The 26,641-nt window shown below is 35.0% G+C and overlaps 1 protein-coding gene across 3 annotated transcripts; it reads right to left on the bottom strand.

The window, feature by feature from the left end:
- Window positions 1–480: 480 nt before the first annotated feature.
- LOC141721192 (lysine-specific histone demethylase 1 homolog 3-like) lies at window positions 481–15,266 on the bottom strand. 3 transcript variants are annotated; one of them, XM_074523971.1, is made up of 15 exons: window positions 15,118–15,266; window positions 14,936–14,981; window positions 12,557–14,805; window positions 11,824–11,965; window positions 9,231–11,474; window positions 9,025–9,118; window positions 8,125–8,555; window positions 6,626–7,303; window positions 6,331–6,405; window positions 5,087–5,138; window positions 4,896–4,994; window positions 4,704–4,795; window positions 3,747–3,830; window positions 2,521–2,639; window positions 481–812 (listed from the first exon to the last, which is right to left on the bottom strand). In XM_074523971.1, the coding sequence occupies exons 3-11, from the start codon at window positions 14,719–14,721 to the stop codon at window positions 4,930–4,932; spliced, it is 5,946 nt and encodes a 1,981-aa protein (XP_074380072.1). In that variant the 5' UTR covers window positions 14,722–14,805; window positions 14,936–14,981; window positions 15,118–15,266; the 3' UTR covers window positions 481–812; window positions 2,521–2,639; window positions 3,747–3,830; window positions 4,704–4,795; window positions 4,896–4,929. The 3 variants fall into 3 exon arrangements, with proteins under 3 accessions (XP_074380072.1, XP_074380070.1, XP_074380071.1); XM_074523969.1 differs by having other exon boundaries at window positions 4,704–4,994; XM_074523970.1 differs by lacking the exon at window positions 4,704–4,795.
- Between the last annotated feature and the right edge of the window lie 11,375 nt (window positions 15,267–26,641).

Genomic DNA, 26,641 nt, shown 5'->3' with positions numbered 1-26,641 from the left:
TGCGTATCCTTTATAAGGTTTACGTTGGCTCTAAAATATAAATAGGATTCGAGACAATAAAAAAGCAGTAAATTATGAAACTGACAATATATATACATTTAATTTGTTTTTCATCTTTCATATTAAATTATTATATTTAGACCGTAAACAAAAATAAACTCATGTCAATATAATTAAAAGGATCATTAATATTACAAAACATTATTATCTCAAGAACTTATTTAACACTAACTCATTTATCTCAAATATGTAAATATATTTCATATTTTAGAAAAATTAATAATTATTAAATAACTTACCAGTGCCTTAAACAGCTAGTTACTACACTAAAAGATTGAAAAGGTTAAGGTCTGTCAAAAATACTGACAAGGGATTCCTTGAACTAAACAGACGAATGAATTTAAGTACTCCGGTCTATTTGGAGAAATAAAATAACAAACACGTGAAGGAATAAGGATTGTTTTGAGAAAAAAGCATGACTTGTAGAAACTCCAAGAATTATATTAGATATTTACATGACGCATACAAGATTACAGGTTTCATCCTATTCCTGACGGAGAGAAACTATTTTACCTATAACCTAGACTATCTAATACAATTACTCGAAACATCATAAATACCACAAATGTTTACAAAAAAAAATTTAAATTTAAATGTCCCCCAGCTCCCAACTTTTCAGTCCAACGATCAATGTGCCAACATCATTTGAAGGTTGCAACAACCTTCTTCATCTGTCAAAAAATTACCATGGAGTTTCTGTCTTTAAAAGCTAGATATTCACTTGCTTCCTCCATCTAGCCAAGGACCATTACCTGGGCCAAAAATAGGATTCTATAAGCACAACGTTAGTAATTATGCTATAAAGACTACACTGGGTGGGTTTAAATGCACAGGTCTTTAAAAAAAAAAATCTCTGCGCCCGTGTAGGGTAAGCCAACACAACTAAATTGACAATTAAAGGACAAAAAAAGTAATGTTTCTGTTACGGCAGATTTTCTAAACATGGAACTATAGAATAAAAAAGACAAGTTAAACTTGGGTGATTCAACGGAGAAGATTTACAACCCCAAGGGTTTCCCATTCGTGAAAGGAAGAAAATCTATTAATCGCAACCCATGAGGACCCCCAAGCGTTTCCTAACAGCAAAGGGACAAAAACTATGATTCGCAACACATGAAGAGAAGACTCAAAGTTATCGCCTACATCACGGGCTTCAAACTTGAAAACAGCCTTTTAAGAGGAGAAAGAGGACAAGACTGCTAACTTCATGGGCATTCAAAACCTGCTGATGCGCATAATTACAACTATACAACCAATTCTTTCAAACATACTTCATTGATGATTCACATAACGTGTGCTCAAATCATTTAATGATCTAATAGATAAGGATATTGACATAATCAGATCAGTAATAAGCACAGTGCGAATTGATTGTTCATAAGCATGTCTACTCTCTAATTATTACTTTAATAGCTGGAATCATGCCGGCCTGATCTTACTGGCCAGTGACAACAAAATTACATAAACAGTGGCAGATACTGAGAGGGATCCATACTTGCAAGTTGATTTAACAAATACACAAGATAATATTATAATTAGGGAAAAGACCTCGCATTTTCTTCAGTTTCGACCATAAAAACTAATAGGTCCCATTTTTATCCAAAAACATCCTATATGATGAATTCTTGAATGGGCTTAGAGAAGTAGGATCAATGGACCCCATTTTCCAAGTAAATTCGTCTCTATTTAGAGGTGATGAAATCTGACATGACCCGACAACCCGACATGAATTAAATCCGAGATATATGGATTTGGCTAGGGTTTAATTTGGCCCTGCTCAAAATGACAAAATCGACCCAAAAAATTCGTGTTCCTTACAAGTTGGTTTCAGATTGCCAGAAATTTACCCAAAATACCCGAAATAATTTATTTTAATAATTTGCTAATATTATTTAAATTTGATATTCATATATAATTTATATATATATATATTTAGTTAGCAAAAAACATATACATAATATATAAATTAATTATTAATATATTATTAACTAATGTTGTATGTTTCATGTCATGTTGGGTTACCCATGCCCCATGGCTATTGGATCGCGCTCGGGTTGAGTAATTTGACCTATTTAACATTTTAGGTGGGTCGAATCTACGACCCAATATAAAAACTTCCACACTTATCTCTATCTGATTCTGAATAGTTTAACTAGAAATTGATCCAGAATAATCAAATTGTTATAACTTCCAGCTTGATAAAGTACAGGAAGCATCTACCACTCTACCCACACATGTCAATATCTGTGCTTGTTACCATTCAATTCGATACAATGTAAATTAATGAAATGTTGGATAATGCACAAATATAATTACCGGCTAACATTATCCGGTTAAGTATCAAAACCTTTGGTGATGCATGTATTTTTAGTACCTACAAGTTCTAATAATAGAAAATATCCCTATAACTCTATAAGCAACAGATTTATGATTCAAAGATCGCTAAAGAAACTTTCATACCAATTGTGAGACTCTCATTGATTGCATGAACCCAAGTCCTGTGTGATTGCACAAGCAAATCTACTGAAAGTATAATGAATGTGCAATCCATCCATCTGACAATCCTTCCCTGAATAAACCTGTGAAAAAATGTAAAAGCAGTATAAAATGATAGCACTGTCCTTTAGAACAATGGACGTTGAAATTATAACATAAATTTAGTCAGTGCATGAGCTGCAACTAATGTTGAACTGATAACAGGGGGCAAAGCGTATAAAGCAAAAAAGAAACCCTTGCTTTTGTCACCAAATCCTGTCCTGACTTCAAATGAAAGCAACACTAGACCTAAAGTTGTAAGAAATTGGCCGATCTTGTGTAATTGTTTGGTTTTGTGCGGGCGTGTGTGTGAGGGAGAGAGAGAGGGAGGGGGGAAGGGAGAGGGGGGGAGGGGTTTATTCAACTCCAAACATCACCCTGAACTAGCTCGTGGCAGGGGGGGGGAATTTATTCAAATCCCTCCATTGCAGTGTATATTATACATAATCATATCTGGTATTTTATAACTACACAGGCCAAATCTGATTATGAATAATCATGTTGCCAAAATCTTATTGAGTTCTCATATGTCAATAGAAAACATAAATCATGTTTCTAGAGGGCCTCATATTGGTACTACTTACCAGAAAAAAATATATTCAAAGAGCAGTGATTATAATAATTACATATCATTAAATTGTGTTTGTAGACCAGAATAAATTCAAGAACAGGACAAGCTGTGGGCCCCATTCTCTAAATTAAATGGGATAAAACCAAAAGAAAAATATTAAATAAGTTTTTTGAGCTAAAGAAATGGGATCACTATTAAACACTCTACGATGAATTTACTGATGTTATATTCACATTTTGATGATAATAGTTTGACTGCAAAATGATCATCAATAATCCTATTGTTATTACTTACAGTTTGATTAATTAGAGCTACCATCTAACCATGTCTAAATGCACTGTATCTGCTATGTACTTTCAACTTTCATATCAAATGGAACAAGATCTAAATGTGATGTTGGACTATATTCCATTACTCAAAACCAGATCAATATCCAGGTACACCTTTCAGATCATGCATTGCACGGAGAAAAAAGAAAGAAAGAGGAACTCATCAATATGCATTTAGAGTACTACTTCGGGTTAAAATAAAGATCTCAATATGTAAGCAATTTGCAACCCAGAGATTGAGACTTCCATACCAAATGAACGATCATTGATTGCATAGACTTGAGTCCTGCATGTGTAACAAGGCACATCAATCCCTCCGTTTGACAGTTTCATGCCTGAAAAAATTGTGAAGAGTGTCAAAGGAACACGAGCAGAAACGGAAGTAGGAAGCAAAAATTTAGTGGCCATTAAATTCACAACTTATTAATAATGAAGACAAAACATGCTAATGCTTCAGTTTGCACATAGTGAGACTTAGCTGAAGAATAAAAAGAGGGGGGGGGAGTAAACCCTTTTGTCACCATATGAGGTAAAAAAAAATTATGAAGGTTACATCAAACTCAGGAATAAAGATATGCTATACAAACAGATCCTGAACTCTGCCTTGTATTCGGGATAAGGCTGAAAATTAATTTTACATCTCTTATTTCCAGGATCAATGGTAAAAAGGCCACCTATAACAATCTAAAATGAGAAACAAAGAGGGAAGAACATATATTCTATATTGACAAGAAACATATGGACACGTAAATTAAAAAATGCACAGAGAATTCATACATACAAACATATACACAGACTCCAAATAAAAAGTATAAGACGATATGAGATTAAAAGACAGAAGGAAAAAAGAAAACAAAAATCGAGAACACCCTAGACAGCCAGTGATATACGGTACATATTATGGTCAAGATAATAAAGGATCATACTTTAAGCAGGAACATTTTAAGAAAAATATGATGGCAAAAGTTAAATTCTTCTGTTTATAGATTATAAGAAAACAAATCTTCACTAGTATAATAAAGTAACAGAAATAACGAAAATTTTGTTTACATGCTATAAGTAAACAATCTTAACTTGTCCTTTAATATAACAAACATAAGGAAACGCGATGCCTCATATATGGAAGCCATGTTAGAGAAACATATTGATATTTTCCTTTGCACCATGAAAATACAGTTTAGATAACGATACTCCTTAGGATAACTCACGTTCTTTAATCAAGTGTGCTCATCATCGGAGGAGCATATCGATAGCAGTACCAAGTACGCACTTTTTAATATGCTGAAGGCATTTAGCCATTCTGAAAAATGTTACTTTAAACATAATCCAACACAATGTATTTGATATTGCACTAAGGCACAAAATGTCAGGAGTTTGTAACAATTCCACTAGATTCTTACAAAAGCCACCGTCATTCATTTCTGCAACATCTAGTCATAACTGCAAAGCAACTTTCGACGCCACCGTCTGGTGTTCAGCAACTTCAGTAAGCATGTATGCTGGGTATCAACTACTAAGATCAGGCTTCCTTTCACATAAATAGGATCGAAATAAGATTTACATCCGACTCAAAGGCATCACGATTTAGCACCTGATCTACTCGTCATGTGTCTTCCAACCAACATGTCTACAAAAGCTCGAATCTGCATATCATTAAACCCAAAAACACACGTAATCAGTAAATAACATTGCTAAAACCTAAATATATCAGATATCACAAAAACACATCTAAAGTAGTTAGTTTCTGATTCTTTGGCTTCAGCTCCCACTATGGCTAATTACATAAACAATTTTCTTTTCTTAAAGTAGTCACTTGCATCAGTTCGGGGCACGTGCAGATTTCGTACAGAACTTACATACCAGAATGACAAGGGAATAAAAACCCTCATATTTACAACATGATTTTGTATGTAATACCATGATGAATCAAAATTATTTATTTGAACCATTTCGATAAGAAAAATTAAAATCTACTCCCTCCATCCCATCCAATTGTCAACATTCGGGTGGGGCTCGGAGACTAATAAAGGTAAAGAAAAGAGAAGAAAAAGTAGGGAAGTTAGTGGGACCTACTGATATTAGTGAAGAAAAATATGTTATTTTAGGAAATGTTAACAATTGGATGGGACATCCCAAAAGGGAACGTGTTAACAATCTGTTGGGACAGAGGGAGTAGAATTATGTAATTTCACTGAAGTGTTGATTGATTGATGGCAAGGTATTAAAACTTTCAAGCATATACCAAAACTGGTAGCTACAAAGCATATACCACAGCCCAGAAATTTTATATTTGTGGCAAGTACGCTTATAGACGGACCTACAAGTATACACTACAACTGGTAGCGCCTACAAGCATATACCAGGACCCAGATTTATAATTGCATGGTAACTTCAAGTATGCCTTTTACACAAAGATAATTTCTGGATCAAATAGAGAGTCATAAGTCATGTGAAAAGTGACATATCTCGAAACTGATCATGTCAAGTTATCATCTATGTATAAAATTTTAGTCGTATTGTCAAGATCTCTTGGATATACTTTAGCAGCCTTGAGTCCTAATGATTGCACCACCATTTATGAGGCAGATTAAGTATTATGAATACTTCCATAAAAAAAAGTATTACGGATACTGTCATCATAGTTTTAGCAATACCAAAATGCATTTAGACTTAATGAAATATAACATAAAGCACAAGAAACCATTTAACAGCTCAGACACTAATCAAAACATATCTTGCTTAACGAAAGCTGAAGTCAACATCATATATTAAAATAAAAACTTAACCATATAAAGAGACATGCAAGACTGGTGACACATATTTTGAACTTGTTACCTTCTTTCTGCGCTTATGATCAAGAAATTCGACAACAGTCATTGATTTCTCTGCATAAGTGGCCTGCTCCATGACCTGAAATGTTTTTTGGAGTAGACAATTAGGTAAAGCCACAAAGTCGAAACAACAGATAAGGCAGTAGAGTTGAGAAATTCGTGCTATTGCCTTGTCAGTTTTTTAAATAGAAATGTGTAACCATCTTATTATAGCCTGTTAGGTGTTTGTTCTATCAAACTTATGCCATGCCATTTTGTTAGCAATTTAACGAAAAAAATGAAATGGAACAAGGATCAACCTTGGTTGCAGCTTTCTTCATTATTGACTTGTAACCATCCTTGTCAATCTTTTTGTCTTTGTAAACAGGCATGAGCAAAGACGCAACAAAGTCCACGACAGCTTGTTTAATTTTTTCTGGTCCTCTAGGTTGATTCTCGACCAACTCCTTACTCATGGTAACTTGGGACGCAGAGCTTTCATTGGCATGACCATCAAGATTCTTTATAGGTGGCTTCAAGTTCACATTAGAATCTCCCTCGTCCATTATTCTCATAGTGCGACTATAAAACTCAGCATCAGCGGCCGCAGCTTGTGACTGCCATCTGTCAATGGCACTTACATCCTTGATACCTTCACAGCCAGCACTGTCAACCCATGCTTTAGTGAATATACTGCTGTCCACGGCCGTGTTATCAGCAGAGTGCTCCCATAAGTTCAACTGACACGCAATTTCATTTGAGTAGCTACGCTGCGAGAGATTATCAACTGATCTTTTCGAACTTTCTATGTCAATATGAGCAGCTGAGAAATCAGCAGTCCAATCCCTAACCTTGGAATTCCTAGAATCAATTTCCATCATACGATTATCGTATTCATCCACTTGTGTATATTGCTCACGTCTAGCATATTTGTTAAATGAAGGTATCTTAGGAAGCTGCAGAGGAGTATTGCACCTGGTGCCTGATGACGCATATGCCTGCAGGTAAAGATGTAAATTATAAATACAACATGCAAAAGAGCAAGCTGTGGAGCACAAACTGAGTTGTGTGTTTTATGGAAGTAGACATGTAATTGCATTTACATGAAAATATTACGCAAGCACAAAGGAGGTGGCCTCTACAACTTCACCCAGATGATAAGCATCAATAACACTCTGGGTTGCAAATACACATTACTCAGCACCAATAACTATCAGCTTTCTAACAAATTGACTAATATAAGCCCCATTTGACTAGAATATACATATTCCGCAGACAATGCTGTACTGAGTCAATATGACAATAACCTCTCACACCTACAACCTAATGTTACATTCAGAAAATAAGTGAATATGATGGTCAAACTATATTCAAAAGTTTCAAGAATGTCCGATGGAAACAAATGTTTATAGAGCATTTAAGTTCAAGCATTCATAATTCATGAATTTCCTACTGGGCAAAGATAGTAATGCAGAATCAGCTATTCGAAAAATAAATATATATATATATAAATTAAAAAACCTTAATATCTAATCACGTATGAGATTTAACCACTATCAAAGCAAAATATCTTTAACGTGTTGCTTTTTACAGTATATAACCACTTCGACAGCTACGGATCTTGAAGTTGATAAAAACCAAACAAGTTAACATTGGTGATAGAAGAGGCCAATCTTCTCACATAAATTTTCATCAGCCTCGTGCATGTTCCACAAAATAAGCAAAGCCAAAAAAGGTAATTTCATTTTTTTTTTCTAGAGTAATAAATTAGAAAAACTATAAAGATATTATATGAATGCTTCAATCATGAGAAACCAACCTTGGCAGCTGCAATTTCTGCAGCACGTGCTGCTTCTTCAGCAGCAAAGATAGCTTGTTCTTCTTCTGACATGGCATATTCTTTTCCCTCCATATCAGAATCATGTATTCCTGTTGAGCCTGCAGACAAACCTTTTACCTTTGATTTGGTATCGGTCCTATTCTCCATTTTGTCCTGGTTGATGTTCACCTTTTTATTGTTTGGAGGTGGTGCGCCATGTGTTGTACGAAGGGGGGGTTTTCCTAAACCCGGACGAAATTTGCTTTTGGAAGGCTCAATGGCACTTGATTGTCTCAATAACTTCAGTCCTCCAATGGATGCCTTTTGCTTGCGAAACACTTCAATCCACACATTTACCAGTTGGCTCGCTACAGCACGTATATCACGGCTTGTATGTAGACATACTTTTTCTTTAACAGTTTTCCCAATTCCTACATATTGTAAAAAAATCAACTCAATTCACTAGTGACTAGTGAGCCAATTAGGTAATATTAAAAAACTATATTTTAATTCGGTACACAGTACTAGCCAAGTAGGGATCTTGCAGGCAATAGCGTCATCAGAAACACTCAGATACATGGATGCTGTCAGATGCAGTGTTTCAAGAACACAAACTATTATTTACCTCCGCAATCAGAATTGATTAACTCTTCTATATTTATTATGAAGTTATAATGTAGACAGTTATTTTTGCAATTTTCCCCTAAATAAAGAGAGATAAAAATAGACATTTTCTTGTGAAGATTTGCTTAATCTTGGAAATCAGTTTTAAGGATGACCCCAAGGCTTAACTGTTAAGGATCCCGATTAACACATTTACATCCTGCCTGTAATATAGAGCCACAATTATGCATCAACATTCTCAAAAAACAACTAATACATTGGCAATAGAAGATATACCAGAAACACGAACTGCCAGTAGATCAGTTGAAACAAGTGTAAGAAGACGAACACAATGCCGCAAGAGTTGAGTCCCGTCCTTCCCCAGGGAATCCTGTCATGATACAAGTAAAACAAAGATAAGGACTACTTCAGAGGGCATCAAAAAGTCATTTTTCATGATCCATTCAGAACAAGATGGAATAGTGAGACATCAGATAACATACCAGAATCCATGAGTTGAGAATAGTGAGCCCTTCTTTGGTCCCAGCAAAAGACTTCAAGACTCTAACAGGAAAATTTAACAGCTCTTTGACTAGATGCAATCTACCAGATGTGGTTTTTGCTTTAGAGAACATATCCTGCAATAAATCTTTCTTTGTAACAACATGGCCATCCAGAGATTTCTCGTACAGTGCATTTGACATCTGTACAGCTTGAAGTCTCTTAACCATGTCCTCAACTTCACTTCTTTCACTGTCCATACATCTTTGAGCAGCCTCCATTGCATTCACCTCTTCTGTATAATCAATTCCTGTAGTCAATATGTTCATTATGCGAACAGCCTCCCGCAGCCCACTCATCATTGCACCACCAACCGTGTCTGGATGCTCCTTACATGTAGCTTCACCAGCAAAAAACAAACGATTCTCTACAGGGCTACCTAATATGTCATAATCTTCACCAGATGCACCAATAGCAACGTAAGAGTAAGCACCATAACTATATGGATCCCTGCCCCAATCAGTTACAACTGATGCGACTGGATCAGGTACGACAGACACACCAAAAAGTTTTCTGAGAACTACCAAAGCATGGTTTACATGATCAGAAGAGCTCCTATCTTGCCCATCTAATGCCGCCCTACCAACAAGTAAAGCTATAAGAACAGGTGCCCCAACTGTTTTCCTAACATTCCAAAACATAAAGCAATGACCCCTCTTGTCTGTTTCCTCCGAAGTTGCACCAAAGTAATCAACAGAATCATCCCAAAATACTTCAGGAAATTCCAAAATAACTTTATTAAGCACACCAAAACCAAGCCTTTGGATGGACAACTGTTTCCAATGTGGTAATGGTGGTGCAAACTTTATCGATTCCCTTTTTAGGCACCCAAGTGGAACAGTAATCAAAACCGCATCACCAAAGAAGTCTCTGCCATTTGATGTGGAAACTTTGACTTTGTCAAGCTTATCATTTCTCATTACATCCTCTGTGCGATATGTAATACTAGTGACCACATGATTTAGATGAATGCAAAGACCTTGTCCCAATGCTTCAACTACAGTGCTGTAACCCCCTTTAATCATACAATGAGCTCCTCCAAATCCACCATATATGTCATCCTGATTCCAGTAAGGAAGTGACACATCATTGAGCGGAGCAGCACAACCATACTCCAAGTGAGCAAAATGCCAATCCATGACCCTCCTTTCAAGAGGACTTAAGATCTCTCCTTTGGAATTGTTATCCTTAAGAACCTCATTGCCAATAACACAAGTTTTTTTATTCTGTACTAAGCGACGCCTCTTAAGAATATATTCCAAACCATCTTCAAGGGACATTTTCAATGCATGCTCCCCCTTAAGGGCAAGCAAAAGCTTTATGTCATCAAGTAGACTATTGTATTCGGATTCTAGATCTTCATCCAAATCGGCAGGAACTTTGTCACCTGTAACCGTATCATAAAGAGGGCATTCACCATCCAGTACTGTTAATTCAAGACCCAACTGAGAGCAAATTAAGGTAGAAGGATCTGGTCTTCTTCCAGAAGCAACATCTGCTTCAACACCTGTAATAATGCTAGCCCCGAGATCCACTGGAACTGAAAGAGATTCCCGATCTGTAAAGACACGACCCCCTATTCTACCTCTAGCCTCTAAAATAGTAACTCGAAAACCCTGCCTCTGCAAATGGCGAGCAGCAGCTAAGCCAGCAGGACCAGCTCCTATTACAATGATCTTCTTTGAAACTTCTGAACCATTCTGCATATGAGGATCTACACTTTGATGACCAGCTGTATCAGATAGGATGTGACAAATATTTGTTTTGGGCTCTGTGCGTAGAACAGTTACTGATCCACCATCCGCCACTTTACTGGGGGATACTGAATTAGAAATATCCAACCTGTCGATCCTAATTGAATCTCTATCTTCTACTTCTCCCTGTCCGCGGCTAGCATCACATTTCTCAGGTTCTGTTGGTGTTGATGATTTTATAGCTTGCAAATCAAGATGTGGCATGTCTCGTTTGTCTATTGCTACCTCATGTTCACTATCATGTACAGCCGTATTCTTTCCTTCCAATAAAGTATCAGGATTACTACCAACAATAAACGAAACTCCATCATCTAAATCGCTAATGGCCCCGCGTTTCACACCCAAATCCTTCTCAGCTGATACTTGTAGATCAGATTTTGGATGAGATTCCGACATACTCTTCTCAGAGGCAATTCCAACATTGATATAAGCCTGTCAAAGAAAGTGTCAAATTTAAGCAATCAAACGCAAAGGTCAAGGATAATCTAGTATGTAACTATAAACGAGGAACAGTTAGAAAAACACAGTAATTAGAATGACACCATCCCCTAAAGAATGGTTGTACAATTATAGTTAGGAAAGAGTATTAATTCTAACTAAAATGAGAATATAGATAGATATTGGTGCCGCCAATATAAAAACATAATTAAAGAGTAACACATCCTTTTATTGATTTCTTTAACTTATGCACATAAACAATTCAGCAAAGAAAATAGCTTCATAATTTGTGTCATTATCTGCTGAAAATATGTAATAACAAAGTATATTCTACAAGACTTACAAAGTGATTAAGAAATGCATAAATCTCCCTGACGAGAGAACATTCTGGTGATTCATCAACCACAGGAGTAGCAGAAACCCCACAGCCTGAGAGAGGCAAAATGCAACTAACATCTTTGTTCCAACGCCCTAATATATGATTCCTGCAACACACGAAATGTAAATGTTTTTACTAGGGAAAAAACAATTATGCAGAGTAACAAATGAAGTTGGTATTTAGCAATGGGGAAGTGAATTGTGCTAAAAAATAATGGACCTGCAAATTTCATATAGAAAAAATATTTCATGTCACATTATAAAGCTTGATGCTATAGTACTTGGGGGTGTTTTACTTCAAAGTTCAGAACAATACCCGTAGAAGTCAAGAAAAGTAGTTTTAGTACCTAAAAAACGTATTAGTAATTCATAAGCTTTTACGTACACATAGAAGCTTATATCGACTAAAAAGAAACAAGAAAGTCATTCACTTCAGGGACCTTGTAAAATTCCGTAAAGTTCACTATTATCTTAAAAAGTAAGCATTCTCAAGACAAATATATCCATGTGGTGAAGGACAAATTAGACAAGCAAATATTTGTTGATACTTGACAAAACAAGGTATGAGTTGGTGTATAACAGCTAACAAGATACCAGAAAACATGCAATTGCAAAGGAACAAGTTAGTACTTGGCGCAAAAAAAAGGAACAAGTTGGTAAATCTAAATGCAGCATAGGACTTAAAACTAATAACAAACCTGCACTCTAAATACATTTGCAAGCCACCTTTGCGCTTCAATACCTCCTTAAACCTAATCTTCTCAAGTGGACTGGCTGCTTGAGCTTTGAGGCCATAAGATGCAGCTGCAGAGCGCCCAATTTCAGCATCTGAAAACATAGTTGACAGTTTTAATTTTTCCCTTCTTATAACCAGGTTATTATCTTCATCCTGATTATCAGATATAATATTTTCATTATGCACCAGAAAATCCCAATCAGCATCTCCTTCATACGCCATGTCCAGTTGCCTAGGCTTTCTGGTGTTACGAGTAGCACGCTCGGATTGAAGCTTATTGGCTATAACATTGGGCTGAGGCACCGGTTCCATATCATCAGCACAGTTTCTAGTACAATCTGGAGCAGTGGATGGAGAAGAGGATCTATCGGCCACTTCATCCCCAATAATATCACAACTAAATGCAGACAAGTCTTTAGTTCGATGAAAACTGTAATTGCCCATTGGAGTCGAGTTCTCATACTTGTCCATAAGCGCGTGGTCCATAAGGCTATCAGATTCATCACCGCTTTGCTTGCAGTCCTTAGACTGACTTTCTGGGAAAGTGATATCCTGTTTATGGACTCTGCTTACTGATTCTGGAGATAACGCATGATGAGATGTTAAAGCTTCCTCCTTCTGTAAAGAAACGGAAGCAAGGATCAGATTTTCAGGCTCAGGCACAAAAAAATTCTCGTTGAAGGTTACTGTATTTTCAGATAGAAAAGCAGTTGACCCTTTAAGTTCTCCAGAAATCAGCTTCATGGTCTCATCAGTTGTACCTTCACATGACTTGTTCAATAAACCATTATCAAGGTAACACCCCTTAGGGTCATTTTGGCAAACATTCTGGTCTGAACTAGGAACTTCACTATTTGAAACAGCCTTGGATCCTTCTCGAGCCAGACTATGACAGAACCCTCCTGTTTCCGCTTTAACATCGGAGAGATTACTAATATTCACCTGCTCTATAGCATGTGCAGACAAAGGAGTTAAAATAACACCATGCCCCAGATCACATGATCTTTTTATTGAAGAGATTTTGACATCATCCTCAGAACTTCCATTTCCCGAGGTAGGCTCCTGATTAGATTGTTCTTCCTTCACTTCCATACAGACAGACCCCTTGGCATTGTCATCAATAAGATGGTCTAAACCAAGGGTTTCTGGCTTGGTTCCCCTTTCAAACTCGCATAACTGCCCCCTTACTTTATCTTGGTATGGTAATATAGCATCAGGACATGACTTTATATAGGAATCCGATTGTTGAGAAAAGGAGATGGTAGCTGAATCCTCAAGCTTATCTTGGATTCCGCTGAGTCTGTTAAAATTGCATCTCAATACGCTATCAGCAATCAGTTGAACAGATGATAATTTTGAATTTTGAGAGAACATACAACAAGTGTCTTCAGCTTTTCTAATATTATTCTTGATATCACACTTCATATCCATTGAACTTCCAGATATCATGTTCAACCCGTTGTCAAATCCCTCAACATCTGGTATTGGTTCTAAAGGAGATTGAGACGTCATTTTTTCTGGCAATTGGTCCTCCAAAACATGATCGGAACCTGGACTAAATTCATCATTCAAACATTCAGATTTTCTCAACTGTCTCAACCCCATGGAATTGCGAGACTTCCTCTTTGAACCAGATTGTGCTTTGAGCATTAAGGCAGACAATGAATCTTCAACATTTTTATCCAAGCACTCATTTGAGGTAACAATAGTCTCACGAAATCCTTCACCGCTAACCTCCTTACTTTTTTCCACAGCCAAAACCTCATCTTTCACCTCCCCAGCACAAGACTTCTCCCCAGATGGTTCCGCCCCGATCGTATTCAAAACCCCTCCATCTATCAGCCCAGATGCAGATTTCTTATTAGGTTTCTTCAACTTCTTCTTAAAACTAGCCAACGTATCCGTATCCCCCATACCCCCTAAATCCTCACTCCGATTCCCCACCTTCCCCACTTCAATATCTTTCCCCTCATTCCCCTCACCCGCCTTCCGCTTCTTCGGGTTTCTTTTACCTTTCATCTTAACCATATCTCTAATCGGCTCATCAACATCGGAATCAACCCCAAACACAACCCTAGTTTCTTTCCTCCTCCTCCTCAAACCCATCTTTTTTCCCTTATCATCCATATTCTCAACCCTATCTCTATTATCAACATCAAACCCTAACCCCAGATTTGTTCACAAACCCATCTCACAATCCATTCATCAACCCTAAATCAAATTCACCACATTATATCACATTCAATTAAAAGATCTCAAACATAAATCATTTAAATATTATAAATTGATAATCAAATTCAAACCCTAGAATTCAAATTTAATAGCAACAAATCAATTCTACCTCATATAATTGTGCATCAATTGTCAATACTTGCACCTACAACACCCTACAAAATGCAATTAAAATAACAAAACATTTAATATTAAACATTTCTAACAAATTATTAAAAGGCATTAGCTACATGTAATAAAAGAAACATAAAAGAAACATAAACATGTGTATGTAAGTATGCAGATATGTACCTTAATCGAAGCTTTGAAACAGTGGTGAAGTTGGTCTGATTAGAACAAGCTGCTTTACCTCGGTCTTATAAAACTACTGCGTTTAGTGTGTGTTTGCGTGCGTGTTAAAAGCAGCGGCGTCATTTATATATGGGGACGGGGGCTTACGCATTTATAAATACGTGGACTGCATATTTGCCCACGCGGACATACAATCGCTGTGGTTGTGTGTGTGCACAAAATTTTATAATTTCCCAAAACTTTGTAAATGTTTTTGTTACTTTTGATAATGTGTGGTGTTTTTTGAAAAATATATTGAGAAAGTTAAGAAGAAATTTTAATGTTTATTTGAAAAATCTATCTTTATCAAAAAGATATTATGTATATTTTGAAATATAAATATATTTAGATAGATAATTTAAAATATGTATTCATTTGAAAATATATTTTAAGAGTATTGTTTTATTGTCGTTGTGTAATGTTCTTTATTTAGATTCAGTAAAATATTTAGATTAATTTTTTTAAAATATGTGGTCATATTTAATACATCAATTGTATTATGCGTAAGATAAGTTACAAAATTATTAGCATCGATATCATAATTTTTATTGAGATACTTCTTTTTTCAAATTTGCATATAAGGTATTTACTTTCGTAATTTAACCCATTTTATGACAATTTATATAACACATGTTTAACGCAAAAATTGATAATTATTATATTTATAAATATGAGCTTTGAATTTATGTTCTGAATTTTGTTAGTAATTGATGCAGTTTACTTATGATTCATGAAATTAAACTAATGAAAATTTTTAGATAAATATTTGGAAAATGTAAGTATATGATAATAACAGCAACAAAAACGAGTAATAATTTATCACAACTAAACTTGTAACAATTGAATATTCTTTAAATATGAAAGTATATGATCCGATTAATGTTTAGAAATTATTAGGTTGTCATTTATATTTTGACTTAACTGTAACTTTAAATCTTTGTTTCCTTAAAGTTCGCCGATTAATGAAGTCAAAGCACATTGATTTTTGAATTGTAGGATAACATCGGTTATGAATGTAACAAATCTAAAACTGTTAAAAAATAAATCAGATAAAATGAATTGTATATGATCTTTGGCATTAAGATTAAATGCTAAATTTAATGTTTGTTATAGTTAAACACTCATGTGAATTTTTCAAAAGTAGATCTAGAAGATTTTGACGTGAGAGTCTAAATTATTATTGGCTACTTTTATACAACTTTGTTTCTTGATATATAATTAATTAATTCATAGTATATTATACGACATCTTTAAATACAATCAGTATTTAACAAGACGTATAAGAATATCAAACCGATGTTTTTTTAGTTAAAATACAATTGTTAATCATCTATTTATTGTGGTACATCTCTTCGCTATATAGATGAAAAATTTAAATTTTTAATAGACAGTCTAACAATTTGTTGTAGTTGTGAAAAATATATATCTAATTTATCATTCGAATAACTGAATTTAACTACTATTATATAAAATCCAAATTAACGAATCAATATAATACAATCATTCATATCTACGATTCCAGGTAATAAAACAAAAAAAAACTAACATCTTTCTTAAGGTAATCGTTTTAAAGTCTTATAATAGAGCACATATTTAAGTCTTTTCAAACATCCTGAGGATAAGAATAAAAAATAAGGAGAAAATATATTAGAATAAGAGAAAATTATATTTGATAAAATGTATAATTCATTAAAAAAATCTAACCAAAAAAGATCTTTAGTTAGATACAAATAAGGCAACAAATTAAGTTAAGTTAAGTTAATTACTTTTGGAAAACATTTAACTTTTTATTACGAACTATTTTTAAACTAATTAAAATGTTAGAGCATTAAAAATACTATGTATAACATAATTAGAGTTAAACCAGATTCGACAAATTTTATCAAGAATGTTATATGAATGCGTAATGCATTAAGAAAAATATTATGGTATAGTTAGTTTAATTAAATCATCCTCCCAAAAGGGTGGAAATTATTAATTTATAAATGTGTGCATATGTATGTATGTATGTATGTACGTACGTACGTATGTATGTATGTGTGTATGTATGTATGTATGTATGTAAATAATTATTTACATTAATTTTTCAGGCTGTAATAATTATTTGATATCTGTACTCTTAAAACCAAACCAAACTAAATATATCCATTATATATCGCTTAAAGCGGAGTGTTAGATATATTTGTGATGCCATGTCTAATCTAATTTCTTTAGTTTCAGAACTTATTATCAGAATATCAGAACTTAATTGGAAATCAGAACTTACTGAAGATAGGTGGTTATCAGAACTTAAGGCGACAGAACTTATATCAGGACTTAAGTGCGGATATACTTCAGGGATGAAAAGCGGCTGATTTACAGGAGATGATTTGGATTAAACAAGTAAAGATATGCATGAAGAATTGGACAGCTATAGGACTGCAATAGATAATCTCTGATTGATATATTCTAGGAAACAGAATCATTATCATGTCAATTGGTAGTTATCTTGTAACTGTGTAATATATAAACACAGATTAGGGTTTACACTATAAGTGTTATCATTCACGAGAATATTATTCATTGTAACCCTATCAGCTCTTAGTGATATCATACATCACTGAGAGAGTAGATTAAACCTACTGTAACATAGTTTGATATATTGAATAAACTTATTTTCTGTTACATACTTGTGTTTATAATCGAATTGATTGTAGATACTATATTCAACCCCCTTTTATAGTATCATTGAGACCTAACAAGTGGTATCCGAGCCAATCTGTTAAGCTTACAAACAGTTAAGATCCAAACAAACAATCAATTATGTCAGGTCAAGCAAAAATACCAGACCCTCAAAACACCAGTAGATATGAAACCATCAGGGTTCCTTTGCTCAGGGTGTCTGAGTACCCTGTATGGAGTGTGAAGATGGCCATGTTTCTGGAAGTTACAGATCCAAAATATTTAGACAGAATTTATGATGGTCCACACAAGCCCACAAAGCTTTCTGTTGCAGTTGGGAATGAGCCACAGAGGATGATTCCCAAAGAAAAGAGAGAATACACCGCTGAAGACATCTCTTCACTAGGCAAGGATGCAAAAGTAAGACACTTGATTCATAGTGCACTTGACAATGTCATGTCAAACAGGGTGATTGGATGCAAGACTGCAAAAGAAATCTGGTATGCATTGGAAGTGAGATGTCAAGGAACCAATGCCATAAAAAAAACAGGAAGACAATACTCACACAAGAGTATGAGCACTTTGACTCAAAATCTGATGAGTCACTAACTGATACATATGATAGATTCACAAAGCTGTTGAATGATCTGTCACTAGTGGATAAGGAATATGATCAAGAAGATTCAAATCTGAAATTCCTGCTAGCTCTTCCTGAAAAGTGAGATTTGAAAGCTACTACAATAAGAGACGACTATGAACTTGCTGACATGTCTCTTGATGAAATATATGGGATGTTCAAGACTCATGAACTTGAGATGGAACAAATAAAAAAGAGGCATGGAGGGAAGACTAAGACAGTTGCTTTAAAGGCTGAAGAAAAGCCAATTGTCTCTAGAAAGGCAAAAGGAAAGGCTCTCATCATACAGTCTGATTCAGAATCATCAGATTCTGATGATGATGATTTAGAACCTAAAAATTTATCTGAAGTGGATGTTGATGCAGAGATGATGCAACTGTGTACTCTTATGGCGAAGGGTATCATAAAGATAGCCTACAAGAAATTCAGAAAGGGTAAGAAGTTTTCCAGGAAAGGCGGAAGTTCTGACAAAAAAGGGTTCAGAAAGACTGAAGGCAAAGGAGGAAAGTCTGACAAAGGAGACAACTCAAATGTCAAATGCTACAATTGTGGTGAAAGAGGCCACATCTCTCCTTATTGCAAGAAAGGAAAAGGTGATAAAGGCCAGACACTTATCACAAAGAAAAACTGGGCAAACACTTCAGAATCTGAAGAAGAGGTGAACTATGCCTTAATGGCAAATGCTGATAGCAGTTCTGATGCTGCTAAACTAGAGGTTCCTCTATCAACTCTTGCTTTTAATATAGAAGATATTACTGAGTTGAGATTATTTCTGAAAAACATTTATATTAGCTATAGAGATCAGACTTTAGAGAATGAAAGATTAAAATCTCAAAATCTAAAGTACAAAAACAGAAATAGCTATCTTGAAGAAGAGTTAGTCAAGATGAACACTATTCAGACAGAAAGAGATAATGCTGTGTATGTTAAGGATGAATTGCTCATACAAAATGATTATCTAAAAACTGAATTAGAAAAAGAAAGAGAAATCATCAGAATTTGGACTAACTCAGGCAAAACAACTCAGAATATACTAAGTAGTGGAAACTGGAAATAGGGGTTAGGTTATAAAGATGGTAAAAGTGAGAAAGAGACTTTGCCAATTAAGCCAACTTCTATCAAACAGACTGTAAAGCCAAAAGTAAATCCTGTTAAATTTGTTGCAAAAACTATTGTGTCTGATCCTGAAGAGAAGAAAGACTCTAAAACAGAAGTCAAAGAAAAGTCAACTTCTGACAAATTAAAACAGGATAAACCAGCTTTGGTAAACATTGGCTTAATGACAAAGAAGCAGCTTAAGTATAAGCTGAAAGAGATTAAAAATGTGAACAAGGTAAAGGAAGCTAGGAAAATAGGAATGAAAAGAGAGATGTGAATAAAAGTAATAATTATATGCCTGTTCCTAATGCTCCTAGAAAAAAATGCTATAATTGTGGAAACTCTAACCATCTTGCTTCTTTTTGCAAGAAAAATAAAGATATAAACTCTTTACCTCCTAGATCAGGATTTAAGAGTCAGTCTGTTAGGTTTAAACCACAAAATCCTTGTTTTCTTTATGATAGTTTATGACATTCAATTTATACTTGTAAGGAATATCATAGTTTGTACTATGATTATTATGAAATAAAACCTTCTTTAAAGAAAGTTAGTGTAATTCCTTCTATTGTAAATTATGATGCAAAGTCTGATATAAAGTCTGATAAAAAACATGTTAGCATAAACTCTGAAACTAAATCCGCTGTAAATGCTAACAAACTTAACAAGGCCAAAGGATCCAAGCAAGTCTGGGTCCTTGAAACTAACCAATAGCGGTCTTTGTAATTGCAGGGCAATAGGAAAAACATCCTGGTTCTAGATAGTGGATGTTCAAGATATATGACTGGAAATAAAGCCCTGCTATCAGACTTTGTGGAGAAAGCTGGCCCAGGAGTTTCTTATGGAGATGGCAACATGGGAAAGACTCTGGGATATGGCAATATCAATCTTGGGAATGTCATAATTGAAATAGTAGCTCTTCTCTCAGGACTTAAACACAATCTGTTAAGTGTGAGTCAAATCTGTGACAAAGGTTATCATGTGGATTTCTTTGAAGAATACTGTGAAGTTGTAAGTAATTCTATAGGCAAAATGGTTCTGAAAGGTTACAGACATGGTAACATATATGAAGCTAGACTTTCAACAAATTCTGATGGTTCTGCAATTTGTTTGTTAAGCAGAACATCAATTGAAGAAAGCTGGAATTGGCACAAGAGACTCTCTTATTTAAATTTCAAGAACATAAATGAGCTAGTAAAGAAAGATCTTGTGAGAGGACTACCAAAATCAATATTTTCTCCTGATTGTCTTTGTGACTCATGTTAAAAGGCAAAACAAAGAAAATCTTCATTCAAGAGCAAAACTGAATCCTCAATTCTTGAGCCTTATCACTTATTGCATGATGATCTATTTGGTCCCGTAAATGTCATGTCCATTGCAAAGAAGAAATATGTTATGGTTATAGTGGATGAGTTCACAAGATACACTTGGGTGTATTTCTTGCACAAGAAGAATGAAACTGCATCTACTCTAACTGATCATGTCAGACAGCTGGATAAGTTAGTCAAAGATTCTGTTAAAATAATAAGAAGTGATAATAACACTGAGTTCAAGAATTCAATCATGGAAGAGTTCTGCAAAGAGCAAGAAATAAAGCACGAATTTTCTGCACCTGGAACTCCACAGCAGAATGGAGTTGTAGAAAGAAAGAACATGACTCTTATTGAAGCTGCATGAACTATGCTTGATGAAGCAAAGCTACCAACCTATTTTTGGGCTAAAGCTGTGCAAACTACTTGTTTTACACAGAATACTACACTCATAAACAAGCATGGAAAAACACCATATGAGATAGTGAAGAAAAAAAAGCCAAATCTAAAATACTTTCATGTATTTGGATGCAAGTGTTTTGTTCTTAAGACTCATCCTGAACAGCTGTCAAAATTTGATCTAAAAGCTGATGAAGGAATTTTTGTTGGATATCCACTTTCCACAAAATCCTTCAGAGTCTACAATTTAAGAACAAGGGTTGTCATATAATCTATCAATGTATCTTTTGATGATAAAAAGATTACTGGACTTGAAGATTTCAATGATCATGATCAGCTGAGATTTGAAAATGAAGATGTAAATTCTAATTTTGTAAATTTTGATGACCTAAATCCTGATCATGTAAGTTCTGATGGGTTAAATTTTGATGTCATTGAAACTGTGGTAACTGCTCCAAAAAAAAATGCACCTGTTCAGGGGGAGCAAGCTGATAATCATACCACATCTCAAGACTCTCAAGAAGCATCAGAACCAGTCACTGGCTCTTCAAGTTCTGATTCATCAAGTTCTGATAAGACAAATTCTGATAATTCTGGAAACTGTGATTCTTCAATTCATGAAGGATCCAACTTAAATTCTGAAATCTCAGAGAGCATAACTTCAGGGGGAGCATCAGAAAATGCTGATGGAGACAGCATGGATCATGGGGGAGGATCCAGTTCTAGAGATCAACTTTCATCTGCAAGGAAGTGGACTAAATCACACACACCTGACTTAATAATTGGAGATCCTGAAGCAGGTGTCAAAACTAGAACATCAACAACAAATGAATGTCTCTATCATTCCTTTATATCTCAGACTGAACCAAAGAAAGTGGAAGAAGCTCTTCAAGATGCTGATTGGGTGCAAGCATTGCAGGAAGAGTTAAATGAATTTGAAAGAAATAAAGTCTAGACCCTAGTGCCAAGACCAAAGAACATATCCATTGTTGGCACAAAATAGGTGTTCAAAAACAGAACTGACAGTGATGGCATAATTACAAGAAACAAAGCAATGCTGGTTGCTAAAGGTTACTCTCAACAGGAGGGTATTGATTATGATGAAACATATGCTCCAGTTGCTAGATTGGAAGCCATAAGAATCTTTCTGGCTTATGCTGCTCATGTAAAGAGTGCATTTCTTAATGGAGAATTAGAGGAAGAGCTATATGTTGAACAACCTCCAGGATTTGTAGATTCAAAATTTCCTAATCATGTCTACAGACTTGATAAAGCACTCTATGGCCTAAAGCAAGCTCCAAGAGCATGGTATGAAACTCTGGCACAATTTTTTCTAGAAAGTGGATTTACCAGAGGCACAATTGATAAAACTCTGTTCAATATCAATCATGGCAAGGACTTACTTTTAGTCCAAATTTATGTTGATGATATCATTTTTGGTTCTACAAATGCCAAACTCTGTGAAAAGTTTTCAAAGCTAATGCAGTCAAGATATCAAATGAGTATGATGGGAGAACTTAGCTGTTTTCTAGGACTTCAAGTCAAGCAAACTGAAGAAGGTACTTTCATAAATCAATCCAAGTACACCAGCAATTTACTCAAGAAATTTAGAATGCAAGACAGTTCTACTGCATCAACTCCCATGGCCACTGCCAGCAAGTTAGATAAAGATACTGGAGCATCAGTAAATATTACTAACTACAGAGGTATAATTGGATCTTTACTCTATTTAACTGCAAGTAGACCGGATATCATGTACGCTATCTGTCTTTATGCAAGATTTCAGGTTGATCCAAGAGAACCTCATCTAATAGCTGTGAAAAGAATTTTCAAGTACCTCAAGGGTACAGCTGATCTAGGATTGTGGTATCCTAGGGAATCAGATTTTAAGCTAATAGGTTACTCATATGCAGATTTTGCAGGATGCAAGATAGACTGGAAAAGCACTAGTGGAAGTTGCCAATTTCTTGGAGGCAGATTGGTTTCTTGGTTTAGCAAGAAACATAAATCAATTTCCACATCAACTGCAGAAGCAGAATATATTGCTGTAGGAAGCTGTTGTGCACAGATTCTTTGAATGAAGAATTAGTTACTGGACTATGGGTTAGAATTTTTTAAAATACCTATTTACTGTGATAATCAAAGTGCTATTGCTATGACAGGAAATCCAGTTCAACACTCAATGACAAAGCACATCAACATTAGGTACCATTTCATAAGGGAACATGTGATGGAAGGTACAATGGAATTGCATTTTGTTCCAATAGATCAACAACTAACAAATATCTTCACAAAACCACTATGTGAAACTACTTTTATAGGACTAGTAAATGAACTTGGAATGGTTTCAGGTTCTTTCTCAAAATCTATTTAGTTTTTATTTTCATACATCAGACTTTATGATCAGTGTTTACAGATTTTCTTATCTCAATGTAATATGTGCCTAAATTATAACATATTAAATACTGCTTATTATCTGATGTGATTCTATAAACTCTGAAAGTGTTTTGAATGTTCTGTGACTATTTAATCCAATGAGGATTATCTTGTTAGATGCTGACTTAGTAGTCTTTAACAAACTATGTATCCCATGTTTGAATTAGTTATTTATGTGGAAATCAATAACACAAGCAAATTTCTGATTTTGATCTTAGTCAAATTTACTTCCTGTATCTTATTACTAAGTCACAAACTAGATTATTGCTTCTTATCTATCAAATTCTGATGTCAGTAAATCTTAAGGATGAACTACATGCTTGATAAGCCTCACTTATCTGAAGAAAATAAAAGAGAAAAAAATTGAAATCAGGTACTCCTTTGAGATCTAGAGTAAATATGTGAAAGGGAAGATTCAAGTGCATTGCTTGTATAAAGTTATATGCATTAGAAAAGCAAATTAATTTTTCTTGGTGACTTTTCACATTCTCTGATTACTGGAGAAATATTCTGATAACAACATAAATTCTGATGACAGTTGTAACTCATTTAAACTGAGAAGCCATTGTCAAAAGAATTTCAAAAGATGCATAAAATAAGCACAAACAGTTGAGGTGGATTCTTGCATAACTTTATTCTATAGTATACTTCACAATTCAAGACATATTTTAAGCTTTTTTCTTAGTTAGGCCTTAAATATAAGATATACTGAAGTTTATCAGACTTTAATCTTTATCTGATCATTTGCACATACACGCACTATCACTGCATATGAATGATGAAAATTACTGTGGTGATTAAGTTGTTTCTGATAAAAAGTTAAACATTATTTGCATAAATCTTGAAGAAACCAGTCAGTATTTATGTGAAGAATCACAGAAACAGTCATTCACTTTTTGAGTACAGAAGCCATGTTCTAATGACCGTTAAATTTTGATAATAGTCAAGTTCTAATACAAACTCTGATGCTTGTGTGTCACATTTTAATTGGTTGATTCATTATTAGTTTTTACTGTAACAGTCATTTTATCAGAAAATAATTAAGTGAGATAAAAACAGTGATAATCATTTGGTTAATGGGTTGTGTGCTTGTTTTGGTAACCGCATGTGAGCAATAATTACTGCACGTTTACCGTACCCACTAATAATGTTTTCACTGTTTACATGCTTCCAGGTGTCAAATGTCGGTTCTGCTTCAGAAATTAGCCGTTATAATTAGTGGAGAGAATATATATACGAGAGATAAAAGATTTTACAATCTTTTACCTACTTTCTTACTCTTTTCTAATCTCTCTTATTTTCTCTCACTCTCTATTATTCTCTGATGCTATTTTCTCACAGGCATTTTATCTAACACTCTATACACACACAACTTTTCACTTAATTTTCACATAAATGGCACCTAAGGATCTTATTTATGATGGAGCCAAGTTTGTCCTCAACAACTATATGGCTATTCTCAACAAGGACGAGGCTCCTTCAGAACTTCACTTCATTCAAGATTTTCTCGCTCGAAGTGAAATTGGGTATGCTCTGACCTAACCACAGACTCTCTCAGGCAAGCAAATTCTGGAGTTTTGGAGGTCTGGAGTCTATGATAATGGTGGTGAAAGTGGGTCCCCAAGCATCATTTTTACAATAGGGGAAAATGAGCACTTGGTAACCTTGTCCACTGTTTGACAAGCATTGCATATGCCAGAAAACTATACTTACAATTCACAAGTTGAGGAGTCAGTTCTTCAAAACATGATGGCAACTCTTGGCTATGAAAAGTCTTTGTCCAAGCTGGGACAACTGAAGAGGCCCTACATCAAGAGGGAGTGGAGCTTCTTTTTTATTGTATTACCAAAGCCTTTGCCAACAAATGCTCAAATTTTGATGCTATTCCAATCACGAGTCAGCAAATAGGGTATGCACTTCTTAATCAAACTCATTTTGATTATGCTACTGCTATTTTGGGTTTTATAGGTGATAGGATGAAAGAAGATAGCAACATAGTATATTTTGCTAGATTCCGTCAGCTTATATATAGTTTATGTTGTTCTGATGCACCTCAAAACTTTAATGAGTTAATTGAACCCTTTAAACTTCACAAAAGGGCTTTCACAGACTTATTATATGTTGACAATAAGAAGGATATATTAAGACCCCTCCAAATTCCCCAATCTGTCAAACAATTCTTAGTAAATTTTGATCCTCACACATACACAATCTTATATCCTGATGTTGCACCTACACACCCTACTACTTCTCAACCTCAACCAACCCAGCCTTCCAATACTCAAACACATCCTACTATCAGAATCTACTATCAACCAGCACAATCCTCTCAACCACAACCATCAACACCTACTATCAGAACCTCACCTCTCAAATCCAAAACCAAACCAAACTCTGGTACTTCTCAAAAGGTGCCACTTGTAAAATCTAACACATCCTCTAGGCCCAAAACCAAAAGAACTATCCCTGTGCCTATATCTCCACCAAGGAGAAGAAAAAGGATGATTCTGAGAGATTAATCTAATGAGAAAGAAAAAGTCCAGGTTCCTGCATCAGAACCTGTGACATTAGAAGCTGAAGAGGTAACTCCTCATAAACAGAATGAAGTTGAGGGTTCTGGGATTTTTAAAAGGAAAAGACCTTCAATTTCTGATACGGATCATATCACTCCACCATCTAGAAGATCAAGGAAGACTAGAGCAGGTGTGCATATTACACAAATTCAATTTGAGGATGCTGAAGATGCTGAGGAAGGGGATCAGGAATCTCTGATCTCATCAGAACCTACAGTCATTGAAGCTTTGACAGCTCCACCTCAACCTGAAGACACTGTTCAAGACACAGTGATCACACCTCCTATCTCTCCATTTAAAGAAACTACCTCAGTTAGAGATTCAGGGTTAAGTCCTGAAATTGATATTCACAAGTTGAATATTCCAACTGTTTT

The sequence above is a fragment of the Apium graveolens genome, chromosome 4 (assembly GCF_009905375.1).
Source record: "Apium graveolens cultivar Ventura chromosome 4, ASM990537v1, whole genome shotgun sequence".
In the NCBI taxonomy this organism is placed as follows: domain Eukaryota; kingdom Viridiplantae; phylum Streptophyta; class Magnoliopsida; order Apiales; family Apiaceae; genus Apium; species Apium graveolens.
Note: the sequence above shows the minus strand (reverse complement) of the source record. Positions and strands in the feature narration are given on the sequence as shown.